The 22796-nt window shown below is 39.0% G+C and overlaps 1 protein-coding gene across 4 annotated transcripts in view; it reads right to left on the bottom strand.

Annotated features, from left to right (window-relative positions):
* Positions 1–6578: 6578 nt before the first annotated feature.
* Positions 6579–22796, bottom strand: part of PTH2R (parathyroid hormone 2 receptor) — a 60026-nt gene continuing 43808 nt past the window's right edge. For 3 of the 4 annotated variants that reach the window (XM_039352907.1, XM_039352908.1, XM_039352909.1), the window contains 5 exons: positions 22017–22083; positions 20069–20163; positions 15922–16060; positions 13913–13954; positions 6579–10100 (listed from right to left, as the gene is read on the bottom strand). In XM_039352907.1, coding sequence (XP_039208841.1) covers positions 9696–10100; positions 13913–13954; positions 15922–16060; positions 20069–20163; positions 22017–22083 — 748 coding nt within the window. In that variant the 3' untranslated portion in view covers positions 6579–9695. The remainder of the gene's footprint in view (positions 10101–13912; positions 13955–15921; positions 16061–20068; positions 20164–22016; positions 22084–22796) is intronic. The other variant, XM_039352910.1, reaches the window with a different exon arrangement.

Below are 22796 nucleotides of genomic sequence, written 5' to 3'. Positions count from 1 at the left end.
CCGAGCCAGTCCCCACGCCTCCTGGTTGCCCGGCCACGCTCCGCCCCTGGCCGCCCTCTGCACTGTGCCGGAGTCTCCCCCACATCGCCCGGCCCACCTCCCTCGCCGTCAGAGGCCGCCTCGGCCCTCTGCCGCCTGGCGCAGCCCTGGGGGTGGCAGGCAGAAGCAGCTCCTTCCCGGCTTACTGGGCTCCGGGCCTTGGAAGCGGCCATGGGGTGGGGAAGAGGGGGAGGCAGTGGCGATGCCCACATGTGCGTTGGAGGCCAGCTGGCTATGCCGGGAGGGGAGAAATGGCACCTTCCAAGCAGGAGCTAGCGCTCCGGCCACACCCCCTTGCATGCAATGGGCTGCACAGCATGGAAAGGGGCTCCACGACCCCACCGCTGCGATGAATGGAGGGGCGGGCAGGTCCTGGGGGGCGGCTGGGAGAGGGCAAGAAGTGCCGGGATGAGGATGGGGGGCTCCAGGTTGGTGGTGTGAGAGGGCAGCCGGCAGCTTCAAGGCACGTGGATCCTCCGCGCAACTTCCAAGGCCCCAGAGGTGCCGCCACTTGGCTCTCCACCAGGCTCTCCGCCAGAGTCTCCCCCCTCCCCGGGCAATTGTGCAGAGCTGCTTGTGCGTCCTTGGCAGAGCCTCCCCCCTTCAATCTTCTTCCTTCTCCATCTCCTTCCTTTCCCCTTCAATTTTCCTTCCTTCCTTCCATCTCCAACTCCATCCCTTCCCCTTCAATCTCCCTCTCCTTCCTTCCTTCTTTCCTTCCCCCTTCATTCTCCTTCCTTCTCCATCTCCTTCCTTTCCCCTTCAATCTTCCTTCCTTCCTTCCCCTTCCCTCCCTCCCAACATTTTTGAGCAAAGAAGAGTAAGCTTCTCCATCGAGCATTGCTATAATGTTTTTGTGATTAATCACTATGCTTTAATTATGTTCAGTTCATAACAATGAAGATACACCCTGCATATCAGATATTTACATTACGATTCATAACAGTAGCAAAATTACAGTTATGAAATAGCAATGAAAATAATTTTGTGGTTGGGAGTCACCACAACATGAGGAACTGTATAAAGGGGTCGCAGCATTAGAAAGATTGAGACCCACTGTTCTAGGACAAGGTAGTTTCCCAGGTAACTGTGCACAGAAGGGAATCATTGGCTGCATCTGCTCTTATTATTTGGCTCAGAATTGATGAAGCATAAAGCATTACACAGAAAATATTAATTAAGGGTTGTTTTGGGGTTTTGTTTTTGTAATTTTAAGAAATTCAGTGTTATTCTGTCTCTTTGAATTGCCTGCCACTTTTGAGGTTGAGAAATATCTTGTTGAAAGAAGTCTTCATCCTGGTTCAGTCCAAGCTGGGGATAAACAACATGGCGACTGCTTTAGAAAGAAGGTTGCAGTTTATTGAAGAGGAGAGCCAGACAGAAAGATGGTTCTGGCAGGAAAAAAGGGAAAAAAGGGCTGAGCACATGTAGGGAGTGGGTTTTTATATACCCTCTGGAGCCTTTTGTTTGGAGGTTATTTCCTGTTCCTGTTTGAGGCTTTGTATTTTCTGTGTCATGTATTTTGACCTGTGTCCCTTTGGCATCTGTGAGTTAATTCTGTCTTAGACTTTGGGTGGGGTATGTAGATTTTAGGTGTTTTTGTCTTCCTAAGCTTCTAGCTCCAACTTTCCTGAATGGTCTGTATCTGCATTTCTATAGAGCTGGTTTCTGCTTGGGGGAGGGAGACCTGGGGCTATTAAGAAAAACTGGGCATGCTTTTCTGCTTCTTTAAGATCCTTGAGGAAATATATTTTCCTGCCCCTTTAATATTTCCTTCTCTGCGGTGGCTGACTTCCCACAATTTGAATATAAAAACAACACATCTTTTATTTCAGCAGTGCTCAAATACTTTAATGTATAATTTGATGCTATTGGTGGATTAATTTAGACTATGGATTGAGATTGATGGTCATATAAACATAGGAAATCATGAGAAGAGAGACCTTTTTATTTTACTGGATTAATATAATTAAAAAAATAAAATGAGTACAAATAAATGAATAAAAATAGTTGATTCTGGTGTTTCGTATTCAAATGTCTTTCTAAGAGTACATGATAATCTTTTTTGATTCAAATACAAACAGGTTAATCCAAACTTCTTTAAAAATAATCAAATTCCAAAATTTTGGGATACAGTTTAAAAACATTTTAAATCTTAACTTCCTTCTAAGAACCTGGGTCACCATAGTAAAAGTATTCAGTCAATGAGAAGTTATGAAGGAGCATGACCAAACATATGTACTAATGTAATGTACATTCCCAGTACAAGAACCAACCTTTTAAAAACTTACATTCAGATCCATCCATTGAGATAATTGTCAATAAAAACATTTTTGTAACTTCTAAAAAATATTTCTCTAAAACATTCAAAATCATAATAAAACCCAGGTCATCACAGCAAATAAAAGGGATAGAAGTTAATAAAAAAGAATATAAATTAAGGGCCTTCGCGGATGACTTGGTGGTTACCTTATCCCAACCTACTTATTCTGTAATAGAACTACTACAATTGATATATCAATATGGACGGGTTTCGGGTTTTAAAATTAATAATAATAAGACTAAAATATTGCCCAAAAATATGACTAATCTGGATAAGCAGATTTTGGTCAACCTGACAGATTTTGAGGTTGTTAATAAGGTGAAATACTTGGGGGTTATTTTATCTGTTTCTAATGCAAAATTGTATAAAAATAATTATGAAAGGTTGTGGGTCAATATACAAAGAGATTTGAAAAATTGGGAGAAGTTGCAGTTATCTCTTTTGGGAAGAATTGCGGCGATTAAAATGAATGTTTTGCCAAAGTTTCTTTTTTTATTTCAAATGATACCTATTTTAAAGAATGAGGTTAATTTAGATGAATGGCAGAAAGGTATTAATAAATTTATCTGGGCAGGGAAAAAACCAAGAGTAAAACTTAAAATTATACAAGATATTCGCGAGAGAGGTGGACTCAAGATACCGAATTTGAAATTGTATTATGAAGCTGTGGTTTTAACATTAATAAGTGATTGGGTTAATTTAACAAATGTAGAAATATTCCTCTTGGAGGGTTGGGATTTACTTTTGGGATGGCATGCCTATCTAATTTTTAATAAAAAGGTCGATAGGGTTTTTAAATCTCATATTATAAGGATTTCTTTACTTCGGGTTTGGAGGAAATATTATAGAAGTGATTTTAAAATTCCATTATGGGCTATACCATGGCATGCGATAGAAGGGATAAGGAGAGGAGTTAAGATGGATAGTGTTTCTTATGCACAATTACTTAGATGGGATGGTAAAAATTGGCAGTTAAAATCTTTGGAAGATTTAACACAAGAAAATATTATTTACTCATGGTTTCAGTATAGACAAATAGTGGATAGGTGGAAGATAGATCGTAATGTGGGTTTGCTTAGAGAAGATGAAAACTTGTTAAAACAAATAAAAGATCAAAGACGAACTCACATTAAGAGAATTTATGGGGTGTTAGTAGAATTGGATTCAGAAGCAGAATTAGTCAAAGAATGTATGATTAAATGGGCACAAAATTTTGGTGAACCAGTTCTACTAGATACCTGGGAAATTATTTGGGTGAGGAATGTTAAATTTACACAAGCCCAAAACTTAAGGGAGAATTTTTACAAAATGTTTTATAGATGGCACCTTGATCCACAAAAAATGTCTCACATGTATCCTGACTTACAGCCTAAATGTTGGAGATGTGGATGTTTGGATGCTACTTATTATCATATCTGGTGGTCATGCAAAAATATAAAAGCTTTTTGGATTAAGATATGGTGGAATATTCAAAGAATTTTTAGAAGGAGGATAAAATTTACCCCACAATTGTTCTTGTTAGGTATTGTTATTGATTGTGATACTTAAGATACCATATTGATGTTAAATTTAATTACAGCCGCAAGGTTGTTAGTAGGACAATGTTGGAAGAAGGAATCTTTGCCTACTTTGCAAAAGTGGTTTTTTAAAGTTTCTTATTTGGCGGAAATGGCAAAGATTTCGGCTTTTTTGAAGGATCAATCGCAAGAGAAGTATTTTGTGGTATGGAAAAAATGGATAGATTTTATACAATATAAGTTGGATATAAAAAATATTATTTAGTTTTTCAATAACTTATATTTAAAATTTAAAATATTTTATAGACTTTATTCTTTTTTATTTTTATTTTTTATTTTTATTATATTTTCTTTTATCTTTTTTCTTTTCTTTTTATTCTTTTTTCTTTAAAGCATTTTTCTTTTGGTATTTAAGTTTTTCTATACATATATTATTGTTAATTATTTTATAATTTGTTCAATTAATGTATTTAGATTTATTCATGGTTTATATCTTTTTTAAGATTTTTTGAAGAAATTTTAATTAAGCCTGTATTCAGCTCTGGGGAAGGTCGGGGGAGGGAATGGGAGCGTTGGGGAGGGTTGGGGAAGGGTTGTTTTGTTTTTGTAAAATTTTAAAAAATTTTCAATAAAAAAAAAAACCCAGGTCAAATAGCTATTTTGGGCAAATAATTTTTGTAATTCTTCTAAAGCAAGTTATATGTTTAAAATTGATTAACTGATTAGCTAATTAAGGTAACCCATAATTTTACAACAAAGATTATTCCAAAGAATCAGTCTCTCATGAGAATAGAATTAATTTTTTATTTCTTACCCAACATTGTCCAGTTAGATCTGGATACCTTGAGTACTAAACTTTCAGGAGCCAATCACTTGTCGAGATTTCAGAGGTGACAACTAATAGCTCTTCAGTATAGCCAGTACAGCGGTATATAATCAATGTCATCTTCATTTGAGTAGGAAATTAACAATTATCCCAATGCTTTTTTTAAATGTTTCATTTGAAAGTAGCAACGTTTAGAGGGAGAAACTGGGAGTTTATCTGAACAATGTATATGGCTGCCCATTTCATTCTCATGACTATGTTTGAATATTTGTATTCAAACTTAATCATTAATGTAACTTACAGTAGCCTAATAAATAGCAATTCTCAGATTATTTTCTTTTTTATAACATTTATTTTTCCCAAGAGATTCATGTGTATTTTCAACCATTTAGTAATGTCACCATTAAGTTGCATTAGATCAGGGGTGTCAAACTCAATTTCATTGAGGGCTGCATTGGCATTGCGGTTGCCCTCAGGGGGGCGGGTGGGTGTGGCCTACTGGGTGGGCATGGAGTGGGTGTGGCCTACTGGGTGAGCGTGGCCAGCTCTACATCATTCATGTCAAAGGTGCCTGTAGGGGCTTGGGCAGGAGTGGGACAGATCTGAGGGTGTCTGGCAGAAGGGGGTGGGACCAGGGCAAGTGCTAAGGCATGGTCCACTGGAGAAGCCTCACTGTTCCTCTCAGGCCATGCAGGGAGGCTGGATGGTGGTGCGGGCTGCCGGGAGCCCTGGGCAGCAGAGGTCAAACATCCAGCCTGGCCCTCAAGCACCCGTGGCACCCAGCCCAGCCCCACTTCTCCAAGGGGGTGCCCAGCTGCACTTACCTAAGATTGAATGTGTTTCAGCATAGATGGTCACCACAAAATTGTACATTGGCTCCCGGCCGGCCTGGGCCAGGGCCAAGGCAGCAGGGGCCGTTCCCTCACTGTTCCCAGGATGGCTTTGCGGGCCACATGAAACCACTTCGCAAGCCGCATCCACTTCTTTTTGGATTTGCACCACCCGGTTCAGCCTTTTGGCGCTGTGAGGAAAGCGCCCCGCTGCCTGCCAAAACTGGGCAGTCTGGGGGCTGGGCGGCATTGCGCAGGTAACATTGACTCTCATGCGGCTCATGGCATCCCCTCCCCTATGTGCTGGCCACTTCCAGGCGATGGTGCATTTCTTCATTCCTCATGAAGGGTGACACCTCCCTAGCTGCGTTTCTTGCCTGTTTTTCTCCCTCCCTCATCTCAAATATTTTCCCATCACTCTGAACTTAGGAAGGAAGGAAAGAAGGAGAGGGAGAGTCTGAGGGAAGTCCTGCCTTAGTCCTGCCCTGCTGCCCTTTCACCATCCCCTTGCCTCCTCCTCCTGGCCTATGCATCATGCCGGAACAGCGCCCACCCCATTGCCGGCAATGGGGGGAAAGTCGCTATACGTCACGCGACGTCACGAGTTTGACATGCCTGTTTTAGAGGATGTTTGACAAGCTGGGGAAGAATGTCACAGCAGTAGCAGCTGAATCTGCAACTGCACCAATAATTGTGTCAAATTAAGGAATCTGGCTATACTTGAAGGGAGAAGAATGGAAGAAAGATTTGTAATAAAATTTATAAATAATTTGTAGTAAAATTTGTAAATAAAAAAGATGAATTAAAAAAATTAATGAACCTGTAATACAGGTACTCCTTGGGTTACGACTGCATTTGGGGCCAGGATTGCCATTGCTAAGTGATGTGACTGTAAAACACAAGGTCACATGACCACATCACCTACTGATGGCTATCCATCTGCCTCACCCCCAATCTAACTATTTCAGCCAATTTGGGACAACTGGCTGGTAAGCAGCACAACACCACTCAGTACTTTAATTAGATAAGAAAAAGAAGGACACTTTAAAAGTGCAACAATTTATATATTTTACACACCATTTGACAATATTTCATCATTTTAATGCATTTATCAGTAGCAATATGGCAAGGCTATTTAGTTGTCCAATTCTAAAATAAATAAATACATAAATAAACCTCAGAGAAACAAGTGACCAATTTAAATATGCAATGTCAAATATTGTTTAAATAGCATTGATTTAAATATTATATGTTATCATTATTTTTTATTGTTTGGCATCACCCCACCAAAAATATATGGGACAAATATGAACAAAAGGTAGCTGAGTGAGAAGGTAACATAAAAGAGAGAACTTGTAAACAGGAAATCAGTTTTTGCATTTACTTCACCATTGCTTTCCCCTGCACCTCTTTTGGGATCATTCAAAAAGTAAAGTTGGAAATTCAAGAGGTATGGAGAAGCAGCAAGCAGAGGAAGGATTAAGTAACTGTTGTTCGCCTATTGTTCCCCCAGATTTTTCCAGTTCCTTGTTGGCATCTTATATGTTGCCAAATATTTACTTTAGCTTACATTGATTAAGAAGGTCTCAAAAGATTGTTTCAATTCTGTAATTCTTGAGTGTAAGATTTCTGTGAATAGAGCTAAAATTTTATTAATGAAGGCAAATACACATGTCCTAGGATAACGTTGCAAGATCCAGTCTGAGTCAGACACTGGGACCAGAGGTTTAGCTGGCTCAGGAATTCTGGGAGTTGAAGTCCACGAGTCATAAGAGCCAAGGTTGCCTATCCCTGCCATAACTCATTGGTAGCCTCACATTGCAATGAACAAGGACATACATTCAATTTTGCAGCTACTAAGATTGTTGGATGAACAGGCACAAAAATAGTGAGGAAAGTGATTGAAGCTTGGGAAAGGGGCCCCTCATTAATCAACAGGAATGCTGATTTACCACCAGCTTATCAAGTATGTAGGAGGTGAGGGCTTGGTAGCACAAGGAAACAATAGCCAATGACTGAATAGCTAGCCATTAACACCCCAATCAACACCTAAAAAAACCACACACAACAGGCACCATATAAATACAACACAGAGAATAGCCCAAAGCACACACTTTGCTAGAGAACTTCCCTAAGGATGGGCTCCAAGCATGAATCTGAAAGATTAAACCTCTGGTCCCAGGGGACTGGCCCACATTAGAGTTAAAGTTTATAAGTTTAATAACAGAATACAGAGTTGGAAGGGAGGTCTTCTAGTCCAACCCTCTGCTGAAGCAGGAAATCCTGTACCATTACACACAAATGGTTGTATATTTTGAATGAAGTCATTGAAATCTTATGAGGCCATTCCTGTATAGTGTTTCTCTGAAAGCAAGACCTAACTTTATATAGGGCAAAAGAATTCATACAGGTAGTCCTCAACTTATAACCATTTGATTGAAGTTACAGTGGCAATGAATTTTAGATTTTGCTTCTTTCTTATTTGAGAAATAAATACGTTTAAAATGTCTGCCTATTTGAAAAATCAAAGGCATTAGTAACCGGAAATATACTTGGAATTACATTCTGAAAGAAAAAAAGAGCCTTTATTATGCCACTATAGCTTTTTAACTGGATAATAATATTCAAAATGAACTTTGTAAAAAAAACATCTTTTGCAGAATTTGCTGCTTTTATCATTTCTACATTAATTGCCACTTGGGGTCTATATTCCAATTTGTATTTTCTAGTCATGTTATTTATAAAATTTGTCAGGCCACCCAACTCAACTTGGTGGTACTAAGTACCTCATAACACAAAAATGAAAAACACAATATATCAGTTTTTTAAAAAGCACTGCAGTGAAATTGAGGCCTTTGAGGCTGTCATACAGTCAAAATGTCATCCACACCAGGTTGTTTACAATTTGGCCTCAGGGAAAAGCCAAGCCAAGCCAAGGCTTTAATAAAGGCTAACCAAGACAAGACTATCTGGATGTTATTTGATTGCATGTTGCATTGTTTTTAGTATATCGTACAGTACATTGACTGGCATACTTCAGTGGAATGCTGGACTGCAAGTAAATAATTTGCCCCTTGAATAGTAAGGTGAGTTTGCTAAGGACTAAACAAAAACTGTGAAAAGAGAACAGTATAAATAATTTCACATTATATCTCTTTGTGGCTAAAAATGTCTACATCAGCTAAAAATGTCTACCTTTCCAGCTCGACCCAGTGTGGAGGACGGACATGAATGGCAGATGCATGCACCTCCATTTGTGTGAACGGTGTACGCCTATGACCACTCGCGCAAATGGAGTGCACGCCTATGACCACTCGCGCAAATGGAATTTCACACTTCACTCACACAAGCAGCAGTCAACCACAAGGAAGCTCCACTCGAGAGAGTGGCAGCCACTTGCGCTCACACACAATGCTCCACTCCTGCAGGTCAGTTTCAAACAGGCCACGGCCCAGTAGTGGGTAGCAGCCCAGGGGCTGGGGACCCCTGGTCTACACTACTATTTTTGTGGAAAGGTATGAGGATACCTGACAGGATGGAGGGGGAAGAAGAAGAGCTTGCATTCATGGAAGAAAAATATATATTAGTACAATTAAGAAAAATTAATTCAGATACATTTTTAAATTAAAATATGAGTAGAAATCATAAATCTATGTATAATATAGACATATATATGGATTTGTTAATACTCATTTTAAAAGGAATAGACTTCAAGTCAAAATTATATTAATATTTAGAACTTATTACTGAATATCACTGATGAATATAGGTTCTTTTTGCTTCTGTAAGTTCTTTTTAAATGTCAGTTGATTCAAAATAACTTTATCTAATTGTTATCATTATAAGTGCCTTTGCTTCTTGCTAACACAGGAATATCATGCAACAAAAAGTTGTTGTGAAGAAATCAGAGTTCAGATACTGAAGAACCATAATCTCCACTCAAAAATGATTTTGGATACACTGCTGGTTGGAGAAAGCCTCCGGCTGAGAAATGTGTCCATGGGTCTTGATTAGGTGAGTCAAAATAAACTCATATGAAGTTGAAAATATTATCCTAGGAAGAAGATGGAGAGCTCAGCTGCCTGAATGAAAGGTGGCCCATCCATTTCTATGTGATGACCATTTTCACTTTTGTAATCCTTTGCCTACACCCCAGCTTCTTAAAGTGCTGCCTCTATTTCCATTTGGTTCGCTTCCACCTTGAGAAAATCTGCATGATTGTTCTGAAGTCTAGAAGGTTTGTTGAGAGAAATGCCATCCAGCCTCTTCTCTTCCTCCTCATCAGCCTCTTCCTGAGCCCAATGGGGCATGCAGTCATGTTCAGAGTTGCTCCTAACATACCCAGGCAAATGTATATGGGCATCGTTCTGCCCTGTGCCATTCCTGCATGCCTTGCTGGAAACCAGCCTCATGCGGGAGCTGGCACCCATCTGAGCCTGGCTGCTGGTGCTCTGGGTCATGTTAGTGAGGACAGAACCACAGTGAGAATTCCTACAAGGAACAGTCCTCTTCCAGTCTGTGGCCAAGTTCCATTTAGCCCATGTCTTTTTGAGCTCAGCTTGCACCTAAGGAAATAGAAAATGTCCAGATCAAAATGCCAGGAAGAAGCCAATGTTCTGAAGAGCTTATCTCACCTTCACTTAGAATTAAGCTTTTCATTTAATAGTATATTTATAACTGAATATACTATACTCTTTCATAGGAATTTATAGTTTGCTACGTAGCACACTTTTTAAGGTATTGAATTGGGATTAAGGAAATCCAGATTCAGGTTTTCCCTCAACCAAAACATTATCTAGATGATCTTAGATCAGTTACTATCACTTGGCCAACGATCCCACAGAGTTATTGTTGTGGATGAATTGGAAGAGGGCTATCCCTACAGTATATATTTACTGACCACGTCTGTAGAGGAAAGATGGGATATGAATAGAATAGAATAGAACATAGAAGGGACCTTGGAGGTCTTTTAGTCCAGCCCCCTGCTCAAGCAGGAGAACCCATACCATCTCAGACAAGTGACTGTCTAGCCTAGCCTCTTCTTAAAAATCTCCAGTGATGGAGCACCCACAATTTCTGAAGGCAAGCTGGTTAATTGTCCTCACTGCCAGGAAGTTTCTCCTTAATTCCAGGTTGCTTCTTTCTTTGATCAATTTCCAACCATTGTTTCTTGTCCTGCCCTTTGGTACTTTGGTAAATAACATTACCTCCTCTTTTCTGTGGCAGCCCCTCAAATACTGGAATACTGCTATCATGTCTCCCCTATTTCTTCTTTTCTTTAGACTAGCCAAACCCAAGTCCCGCAGCCATTCTTCGTATGTTTTAGTCTCCAGGCCTTTGATCATCTTAGTTGCTTTTCTCTGAATTTTTTCCAAACTCTGAACATCTTTTTTGTAATATGGTGACCAAAATTGGCTGCAGTATTTCAGGTATGGTCTTATTAGGGTTTTACAAAGCAGTACTAATACTTTGCATGATCTTGATTCTATGCTTTTTTGGCTGCTGCTGCACACTGCTGACTCATAGTCAAGTGATCGTCCACTAGGAGTCCAAGGTCCCTCTCACAGTTACTGTTTTTAAGCCGAGTCTCACCTAACCTGTATTTGTTCCTTTGATTTTTCCTGCCTAAATGTAAATATTTGCTTTTCTCCACCTTGAAACTCATTTTGGATAGGGCCCATTGTTCAAGCTTATAATAAATATATTATATCGTAAATGCCGGCATATAAGACGACTTCCGCGAGCGCTGAAATCGGTGCCAAAGACGGGGGTCGTCTTATACGCCGAGTCGTCTTATACGCCGGAAATACTGGTAGTTTCCGGCGTATAAGACGACGTTCTAGGAATGCAGCCCGGCTATAAAGACGGGGGTCGTCTTATACGCCGGGTCGCCTTGTACGCTGGCATTTACGGTAATTAAAAATAAGTAGTAGGTAGTGAATAGGGGACTACAGCTAAAAGGATATGGAGCAGCAGTAGTATAGCATATATCATGGGAAAAGAAGGAGTCACTAACAGCACAAGCTTTGGTGATAGAATTAGTTTCAATTCTATTCCCATTATCATAAGATTTGAATTGATTTTAAGCAAAACAAGAGATGTTCCAGAATAAAAGTTACATGTGCATACTGGTTCTAATGACTGAAAAATTACAAGTCTTCAAAATAATATGTTTTTGTATTCTATGCAGATACTATGATTGATAATATATTAGTCAGACCTCTCAACTTCCTTTCTATACCAAAAATAAATCTGAAGAGATAATTAGCCAAGTATATTAAAAGTGAGAGCTGAATCATAAGCAAGATTCTGATGCATACTTATTATTACACTTAACCATTCAGTTAAGATGGACATCATTCACCCTTTATTACTTAATTTTTTTTTGTAAAGCAGGATTCAATAATACCTGACTTACAAACCATGCTGTCACCTTCCATGGCAACATTTCATTGGGTATATAATCATAAATAAATGCTAAGAGTCAGGGCAACCCATATAATCTCCCTCTCATGCAGAGAAAGTTCCAGTTGACATTAATCAAATATAGCTTGAGCTATGTAACTTTGTAACTAACAAATCCCATTGATTTAAATAAATCTACTCTAAGCATGAATAAATTTGGATTTAATACAGTTATTGAAACCTATGACAAATGATATAGTTGCTTCTGTTTACTGTTCTACAGCTAGGGAAGAAGAGATTTATTTCAGGTGAACTTTAGAAGAGGAGGAGGCCAGCTTTGTTTTGCCTTCGTTCTTTTGCTGCCCTCTCTGGAGGAGATGGTATTTGTTCCCCAATTGCCTTCAACCAGGTGAGAAATCCATCTCAGTTTGAATAAGAGGTGGAGAATCAGAAAGAAAAAGGCATCCATGCAAATGTTGAACATTGTTTTTTTCCAGTTTCATTTTGTAGGTTGATCCAAGTTGTTTCCTTACTAGAACAATGGACCCTATCCAGTGATGGGATTCAAATATATGAACAACCAGTTCTCTGTGTGGATCCCGCTTCTGGAAGTCCATTCTGGGCCTGGGCAACAAAAAATTAGCTACCGGTTCTGCCGAAGTGGTGCGAACTGGCTGAATCCCACCACTGGCCCTATCCAACAAAATGAAATTTAATGTAGAGAAAGGTAAGGTTTTAGACTTAGGCAGGAAAAACCAAAGGTACAAATACAGATTAGGTGAGACTTGGCTCAAAAACAGTAACTGTGAGAGGGAACTTGGAGTCCTGGTGGACAATCACTTAAATATGAGTCAGCAGTGTGCTGCAGCAGCCAAAAAAGCGAATGCAATCCTTGTTTGCATAAATACAGGGATAGAGTCAAGATAATGTGAAGTATTAGTACTGCTTTATAAAACCTTAGTAAGACCACACCTGGAATACTGCATCCACATTACAAAAAATATACTAAGACTTTGGAAAAAGTGCAGAGAAAAACAACTAAGATGATTAAGGGCCTGGAGACTAAAACATATGAAGAACTGTTGCAGCAATTGGATATGGCCAGTCTAGAGAAAAGGAGAAATAGAGGAGACATGACAGCAGTGTTCCAGTATTTGAGGGGCTGTCACAAAGAGGAGGGAATCAACTTATTTTCCATAACACCAGAAGTCAAGACAAGAAACAATGGATGGAAATTACTCAAGGAGAGAAGCAACCTAGAATTAAGGAGAAACTTCCTAACAGTGAAAACAACTGATGGAACAGCCTTTGCCTTCAGAAGTTGTGGGTGCTTCATTACGGGGGGCTTTTAAGAAGAGACTGGACAGCCACTTATCTGAAGTGGTATAGAGTTTCCTGCTTAAGCAGGGAATTGGACTAGAAGACCTTCAAGGTCCCTTCCAAATTTATTCTGTAACTAAATCTATTTTGTTCTAACCCACCCCCTTTCTTTGCACCTGAAAAATAAATTATGAATTAAATTGTGCAAGTTCTTTGATATTTCCCTTTTCCTTTTCTTTCAATCATTAGCTCTTTGATCTTAATCAACATAAATAAGCAATGCATATTTTGGGGGTTCAGCAGTCTCATTTTGACAGTAAATTTAATCTACTATACATCCCAGCCACTCTGCTAGATACAGAAAGGATAGCTAGCCACAAGCAGAGGTAGTTTTCCATGCACATCCCCTTGAAATAAAGAGGCACAGATGAATTTTCTCCATGAAGGAGAAAAGACTGTTGGGAGAGTGCAACATGAGGAGTTGGAGGAGGGGAGGATAAGAACTCCGCCTGAGAGAGACAGAGGGGCAACCCATGGCATCCCTTTGCACGATTATGAAAATACACACACACACACGCACACACACACACACCACCACCACCACCACCACTACCACCACCAACTGCATAACCATTACCCACTAGAAACTTACCTCTCCATTACAGTAACAATAGATGATAGAGACAAAAAATCCCTGGAAGAATTGAGAATAAGAATTTAAAAAAGAACATAATTATCATTATCTTGAACCATAAACTAAATGAATATATTTCACAATCAAATCTATACCTATAGCATGGGCCAGATTTATTGTAACAGGATTGGGGTTGGAGTTAAGGTTAGTATTGTTATAAGGACTAAAGAATCTGAATTATGAGTATCATTAAGCATTAAGTTTATTGTATAAATTATAGGAAAGTTATAACTAGGGTGAGTGTTAAAGTTCATGGTTAATATTGTTAATATTGACAGCAGGGTTATGTTTTAGTGCTAAGGCTTGGTATTAGTTTTCATGATTAATGTTAGCATCAGGGTTGAATTAGGATTAGGTTCGGCTCAGGTTGGAGTTAAGATTAGGTAGATAGGATTAAATAGTTTTGATTGGTTTAGGTTTAGTGCTAGATTTGTTGTATACAGTTAGAGCAATATTGGGATTAAGGTTAGCCAAACTAATGCTAACAAAATCTAGGGTTATTAGAATTAAATTAGTATTACAGCTTGTCAAGATTTAAAACAGGAGTGTCAAACTGCCGGCCCACAGGCCAGATGCGTCACGCCAAAACTGTGCCCACCCCATTGCCGGCAATGGGAAAAAAAGTCAGGATACGTCATGACACGTCACGTGATGTCGCGAGTTTGACATCCTTGGTTTAAAGCCATGCTAAATTAAGGGTTTGATAACATTGGCGTTAGGATTCATGTTTACTATTAGCAATAGAGTTTTAAGGTTAGTTCTGCTGTTAGTGTTAAAGATAGTTTTAAGATTAATTTAGTAATGGCTTTATAATATAAATTTAACATTTTCATTGTGTAGGTAATAGACTCCCATCAACCTGTCTGGGTAGGTTTTATTTTATTTTTGAATGTATAACAATCAAACATTAATAAAAAGGGTTTGTGAGAGATCCAAGATTGGTTTTGGCTCTATATATGCCCCGGGGAAACCAAACTCAATAAATTTTGTAGTATAATGTAAGCACATAATCTCATTCTTCTAAGAAAAAATTTGTACAATATTTGCTATGTGTTACTAGGAATTCTTAGATTTGTTTAAAACCACAGCAAGAATATAGCTTTATCTGTAAGTGTTATTTTCATTCCACTCTTTCATTCTAGAAATAATTTTACAGTTTTTCAATGATCAGGTGATGCAATGAAAAAAGTGTAGAGGAAACAGAAGAGATTCTGAAATTTTATAAAATAGATTTCACTTCAAAATAAATTCAATTTGCAGATTTGATGGAACAGGATTGTTGTATTTTTTATTGATGCAACAGAGATTGGAAGGTATTAAATGTTATGGCATGATCACCGTGCTGAAGCTGTATTTCATTTGCTTTGCTCCAAGGACTGTATTGTTTCATAAAGTAGGCTCAGAGCTTACTTCACATCTTTAATGCAAAAGGTTTTAAGTGCAAATACTGCCAAAGAATCTTGGATCGTCACATACATAGAAAAGGGTTTTACAAAAAAAACTCCACCAATAAATATTTTTTCAGGGCTTTCTTGTGCCAATCCTTTAAGAAAACAACAGAAGGATATTGTGGAGCTTTAGAAGCAAACAGATTTCTTATGACATGGGATTGAGACCTGCAATCAATTTTGCTACAAATACATACTAACTCCTATGATCAAACTAAAAGATCAAAAGCTAGCTACCGTACATCTGGAGAATTATGGGAAAGCTGGGGCTTCTTTTATGCAGCATCTTCAACAGAAAAGAGGAATAAGAAGTCCTTGGAATCATCTCTGTTCCTAGTCTTATATGTGCAGACTAAATTGCATGATTACAATATAAGTATTATTTGCTTTTCAATTATGCAATTCCTATTCATTAGGCATCTCTTGCCCTGCAGCAAGCAATACGGCAATGTGGCCCTGGTTTTGTATCTGAAAATCTGAGTGGTTCATAAATGATAAAGTAGTACTATGGCACCAGACCTGGAATGAATTGAAGAAGAGTTCACAGTGCATCCGGATCTCCCAGCCTAACCCAGTGAACGTGTGAGGTAGGCACACGAAGACAATGTAATGCACACCAAAGACCAGGATCAGAATTAAAGTGGATTTTGCTAGTTTTCTGGAAGAAAGTTAACAGAAATTATAATTATGAGACTGCCACATGCTGCATAAGATGAACACGATATAAATTGCAATCTTATACATTCCAAGCTTCTTAGCTGTCCAGGGTATTTGCCAAAGGGGAATGTATAAGTTTGGACAAACCATAGTCACTCATGTGGAAACTCTATCTCAGAGGTCCCCAACTTTTTTTTTGGCTTTGCAGACCAGTGGGGGAGGGGAGGGGAGAGAGAGGGGGATGGTTTCTCATACATTGTGGGCAAGCGGGTACACATGTGCAACTTATTTGCAAGAGTACCGGGCAGGTGCACCTGCCACTCACACAAATGGAGTGTGCGAGTGCCTGCACCTCCCACTTCCGCAGCTCAGTTCTCAAAGGCTCAAGGCCTGGTAGTGGACCATGGCCCAAGGGCTGGGGACCCCTGCTCTAGCTGGAATATTTGATGATCTCACTCAAGGCCTAGAAATCTGTATAGGTTGGCCTGGTTAAACCACAGACCAAAGATTTCCTATTCTTCATTTTGATGCTGGAGAGAATATTTCTGGAGTTGTTTGTTATGATGCTTGTCATTCTTCCTATTGCTTTAATCTCATGACTATCTTTTCCTGTACAGTACATAAACTTTTGTTGCAAAATTGAAACAAGAGTAGCAATTTACTATTCAGAACGTTGCTGCTTATTTTGCTTTAGCTTTGATTTTGATTATCAGATAAACATAGTTAAATATGGCTTATATCATTGCTTTACATTTTTTTCTCTAAGGGTAATTGGCTTGCAGCATGGAACTTGGTAAAGCATATTTATCCATCCACCCCTGCAATGTCTGACTTTAATTAACTCAATAGCAAGACTAAAAAAAAAAAAAAATAGTAACAACACACCCAAATGCTTCTAGTTTTAATTGGGAGCCTCAGTTTACAAAGATTGGTGAACTACAAAAACACATTGTATAAAAGTATAGCATATCAGCAGTTTATCCTGGGTGAATATTAATTTGATCTTTTTATTTCTATTTGTGTGCAGGGAGTGTGTGTGGGAGGAATGTCTTGGTCTACTGTTTTCAACCTGATTGTGAATTGTGATTTGACAAATAGATCTTAATAGTTACATGAGAGGACTTCAAATATTTGGAAACCTTATTATGAAATAAATTTACAATTTGTCTGCATCTCATCTATATGTGTTTCTGTATCTGTGAAGTTACATATTTAAAATTCTTGCTAGCTGCTTTCAAGCTGGACAAAAGAGACACAGTATGCCAGGGTATTGTAACAATAAATTTTAGATTTCTTCATCATCTCTTTTGAGTAGCAATCCCTTTTTATTCATCAAATACAACTGGAAAATCCAGATAATAGAACTGCCAGTCCATTAACTGCCAGAAATCTAACACATTCATGAATTTTCATGTAAAACTGGCTTGAATGTGATTACTTACTAGATAAGCCAACAAGAAGAAGGAATATACAGACTGTCTGGGCAATTATGGTGAGGAAGGGCCATCATTCAGAAATCAAGTGGTTCTTTGCATGCAGAAGGTTCAATTACTATATTTTTCAGAGGAGACTAGTAAAGGTCATTGTCTAAAATCCTGGCAAGCTAGATGAAAAAAAAGGTTTATTCCCTAGAAGCCTGCTTCTGTTCCCAGAAATTGCAATTGTGGTTTCATTAGTCCTGGATTAACTATTATGCAAAATAAATACATGCTTAGAGAAGGAAGGGAAGTGGGCATCACAGAGTTTTATTCCCCTAGCTATCATGCTCTTAACTCTTTCCCTGCCACATTCAAGTTTTATTCAGCACTTACTGAGTCAAAAGTCTCCCATAGAAGAAAATATTTATAACTCAGGATTAAATTATGGGGACCTTGGTGCTCTCTGAACTTGATGGTTTCCTTGCAGATGTTTTACTGCTGAACTAGGTAACATCACCAGTGCACTGATGATATTATTTAGTTTGCTAATGAAATGTCTGCAAGAAAATCACCAAACTCATAATGTCTCATCAGTGAAGCAATGGAAGGGTTCTGCTTAGGACATCAGTTGGCCTCAATATATTCCTGACATTAATCAATTCAGCACCACCCCAACATAAGTTAGGTTCTTCTAAGTCATAGATTAGTAATTCTATGAAGACAGTATTGGCTTTCTCTTGTATTTGTATTTGTATTTAATTTTATTTATATGCCGCCCAATCCCAAAGGACTCAGGGCGGCGTACAGAGTTAAAACAATCATAAAACAATAAAATAATACAGTCATACCGCGAGTCCGATCATATCCCGCCCCCCCCCGGGGACATCAGCCCCAGGCCTGCCGGAACAGGAGAGTTTTAACAGCTTTCTTAAAGGCCGGCAGGGTGGGAGTAGTTCGAACCTCGGGGGGAAGTTGATTCCACCAGGTCGGAGCCACCACAGAAAACGCCCTTCCCCGAGGGCCCGCCAGCCGACATTGTCTGGCTGACGGGACCTGAAGGAGGCCCAAGCTATGGGACCTCACCGGTCTCTGGGAACTGTGCGGCAGAATGCGGTCCTGTAAGTAACCTGGCCCTATGCCATGAAGGGCTTTAAAGGTGATAACCAACACCTTGAATTGCGTCCGGAGACCCACAGGAAGCCAGTGCAGCTCGCGGAGGATAGGTAACACGTGGGCGTACCTTGGCGCGCCCCCACAATCGCTCTCGCGGCTGCGTTCTGAACCAACTGCAGCCTCCGAACGCCCTTCAAGGGTAGCCCCATGTAGAGCGCGTTACAGTAATCCAGTCTTGAGGTGACAAGGGCATGAGTGACTGTGAGTAAAGCCTCCCGGTCCAAATAAGGCCGCAACTGGTGCACTAGGCGAACCTGTGCAAAGGTCCCCCTGGCTACAGCCGATAGATGTTGTTCCAAATTTAGCTGTGAGTCCAGGACGACACCCAAGTTGCGTGCCTGCACTGAGGGAGGTAAATTTGCCCCCCCCCCCAGTACTAATGATGGACAATCCAGTTGGCCTTTGGGAGGCAAGACCCAGAGCCACTCGGTCTTGTCAGGATTGAGTCTAAGCCTGTTCACCCCCATCCAGACCCTCACATCTTCCAGGCACCGGCACATCACGTCGACTGCTTCACTGAACACACTGTTAACGTGTGTTCTTTTTCTTCTCTTTCTAAATAGTTTCCAATATTCAAGAAAAGCTTTTATGACTCAATATGCATTGGCAGAATTACTAAGAAATAATTGCATTTTGGTGTGAAAATACCCCTGAAGATGAAGAAATGAAAGATAATTTGATTATAGAATATATGTTTCACTGTGTTACTCTGCTGCTTCTGTAATCATTTTTAGAAAGACCAGAATCGGAAAGGAGTCTGTCAAACACTGAAATGTCTAGATTTAAATCAAATTCTGCAGCCAATGCCAAGAATCAAAAATGATTCCGCTTTTTCACAAAATATCTGCACTTTCTTTTCAGTTTAATTTCATGCAGAGCTTGGTATACAAAACCTACCAGTAATGTCTTGGCGACATTTCGACAAAGTCCCATTCGTCATCATTCATACCCCCACTAGCAGTTAAAAGGAAGAAACAGCTATGATCACACATTGCGCCTAGAAGCAAGAAGCCGAAAACACCAGCCTGAAGATGACAAATTGGACTTCGTCAAAACGTTGCTTTCAATTTTACGCGGGAGAAAACCCGAATAACCAAAGACCTATATATATATATATATATAAACTATACATATACATATACATACACATACATACATACATACATAGTTTAACTGAAATTAATCCTCCTATCCTTTGAGCTCATTATATATAGTCCAGCCATTTGAGAAAGTAGAGAAATTGTCTTTGCCTTTTTTTTATACAACCAGTCCTTCAGGAGTCTAACTTGGCTTTTCTCCAGGCAAAAGATAACCAATATATTTCCAAATAGAAGACTTCTTCATTACAATTAAAAAAAAAAACATTCTGTCTGACCAAGTCAGTTCTAGTAGAGACTGCTTCTAAAAATACACCATACCTATATTGCTTTCTGACATCGTAGCCAACAGCATTTGTTTCCCAAATTTTTGTGGCCAGCACCCGCACAGTATTCAGGAAGAGAACAAAGTTCAGCTGTAAAACAGAATTGTTTTATTCCATCATCTTTTAGAGGTATGTTTTGGAATGTTTTGAGGACGTATTTCAATACTTTCTTATATCTGGAACATAATATTGTCAAGATGACCAGGCGGCAAAACTGAACTAGTATAAAAAGTCCAGAATCTGTATCTAGCCACTTCCAATATTAGTATCCCACCTATCTAAGAAGCTCTCCAATTTTGATCTTGGCTGTTGCACAGCTTCTGAGAAGCTATTGTAGTTGAAAAATACATGACTCTGCAAAGTTTTGAATAAAAGTGGCCAAGATAGTGACAGCCACATTTATTTAACTGCTTCCTAGACTAATTCCTTTATTAAATCTCTGATTTCTATATTATATAATAAATGGTCTCATAATTGCCAAAATGCCACTTTTCTGAACTTCACACTGAGAACTGTAAGGAAGCAAAGCTAGAACAGTCTTTTCCATTATGAAAAAATAAATGATGCACCACAGTATTGGAGCTGGGTAGAAAAACCAGTATATTTACAATTCCATTTGCAACTAATTGCAACAAAAGCAATGCCAACGGTGTTGAGTTACCCTGCTGTCTTAAGTGAGCCAGACCAGGAGCTGGCACACAGGGGTTGGAATGGGACAACTCACCATGGCCACGGGACAACTTGCTGCAGCAAAATTCAACATGGAATGACTCAAGAGAGGGACAAGTAGAATTGCAGCTCATCCCAGCCTTGAGGACTTCTAACTTGAGAAGGCTTAAACATAAAGCAAGACAAAGCCTGCTGCAATTCACTTGCCCCTCTCTCGAGTTATCCCAGGCTGAGTTGTCTCGGGATGAAATGGCCAGGGTGAATCAGCCAGGGCAAGTTGGCTGTCGCAAGTTGGCCACAGCGAGTTGTCCTAGAGGGGTGATGGTGAAGCAGGATTCATCCCAAGAGATGCACCAGCAGTGTGCATGCCCGACAAAGCAATGCACCTTGCACCTTAAAGTACAGAATAAGACTTTAAGAAATACAACATAAGTTAACTGCATCTTTTACTTTTTTAAAAAGAGGAGATGTAATTTTATCTTTCAACAGGCAATTTAAAGTGGCAGCTTTAAAAGGATGTGCAGTTCACTGCTGAAATAATTCAAACAGCTCAAAAGAATAAAAAGCAGTGCTATAACTTGGCATGTGTGCCAGAGAAGGAGTGTTTTGTTCTCACATATCAAAAGCAGTCACAGCATCTCATTCCTGATTGTGACATAAAATGTCATCTCCTGTTCTATAAAGTACAACAAAAAAGAAAGCATCAATTAAAGTGATTGCTCAACTCTTTGCCAGCCAGAATGCTTTCTTGCACAGGGACAAAACTGTCCAGGAGTATGGAAAAGGAAATATCAAATGAGAGCAAGCTCCTGGATTAAAAAAGAAAACAGCAAAACTGTAGCTGCAGAATAGATCTGATTGTAATAAAGCTACAGTTTTAAGCCACTCTCTTCTCCTTTCCCTTGAAAGACTGGAAAAAGAGAAAGAACTTCAGCTTTCAGACTTTCTTTAACAGTAAGAACATAGAAAACTATCTTTAAGGGAAGTCAGATGTTCCCACACAGAATTATTGTCTGCCTGCTAATGGAGATGATGTGGGATAGTGTCAAAACCTTGTTGGTCTCTCATAGTCATTAGAAGAGGGTAGAAATGCTAATCTCATTTTATACATAACATTCTTTTGCAATTGTCTAAAGATAAATATTAGGGTTATCATAACTGATCTGCATTTTCTATATCTCTTTGTTACCATCCAGCATTTTGCAGATCCTAATATATACAACAATGTTCAATGTTTAATACACACATACACACAGAGACACAAGTAATCTTACCCCAATAGCTACTAAAATTGGAGTTTGATATATCCATTTTATATTTCCAGCATTAAGCTCCCAGCATCTGCGAAATCAAGAATCTATTTTTAATAAATAGAGTAAAAATAAACAGTCTCAGTGTATATTCATTTTCTGTTAAGATTCATTCTGGAGAATGTACAGAATAAATTTCAGAATTTTAAAAAGGATTGCGGGTTCATTCAACTGTAATAAACCAAGGCAGGTTTCTGGGAGAAGAAGAATAAATATATATGTCAAGTTCCATCTTTACTGTGAATCTGAAAAAAATAAGAAAACCAAGGTGCAATTTTCAGAAATAGTAAAATAATAAACACTTTTTCTTAGTTGGACTAGTTTTGGGATGGAAGGTGGAGGGTTCAAATATCGGAATGTCCAGCTAAAGTCTGAAAAAATATGTGTGGAAGAACATGTGCACATGGGGGAGGGTTTACAGTTTCATTCTGATCCCATTCACCTTATATGTGTTTTTAGGGCTAGTTATTCATTTTACTTATTAGAATTGGCTCTAGTAAAATAAAAAAAGAAGTGGCATTCAGTAGCTTACGTGTGGCTTAAAACAGAATTAAAAATTTACTATTATAAACCGAAACTAAAATACACTTGCTTGAAAGATAAAGAATGTGAAAAGTCCAGGGAAATTTTTTTTTTAAAAAAAAAAACCCTCCTGTTGTTGCTAAAATAGCCCAGTAAGCTTTTCTATGTTGGATATCCAATAGGACAAAATACTGTAACCATTAAGCAACTTTCCCTCTTTGT

The sequence above is a fragment of the Crotalus tigris genome, unplaced genomic scaffold, assembly GCF_016545835.1.
Source record: "Crotalus tigris isolate CLP2741 ecotype Arizona unplaced genomic scaffold, ASM1654583v1 scf7180000018485.2372832, whole genome shotgun sequence".
Classification (NCBI taxonomy): Eukaryota; Metazoa; Chordata; class Lepidosauria; order Squamata; family Viperidae; genus Crotalus; species Crotalus tigris.
This window is presented reverse-complemented; position numbering and strand designations above follow the sequence as displayed.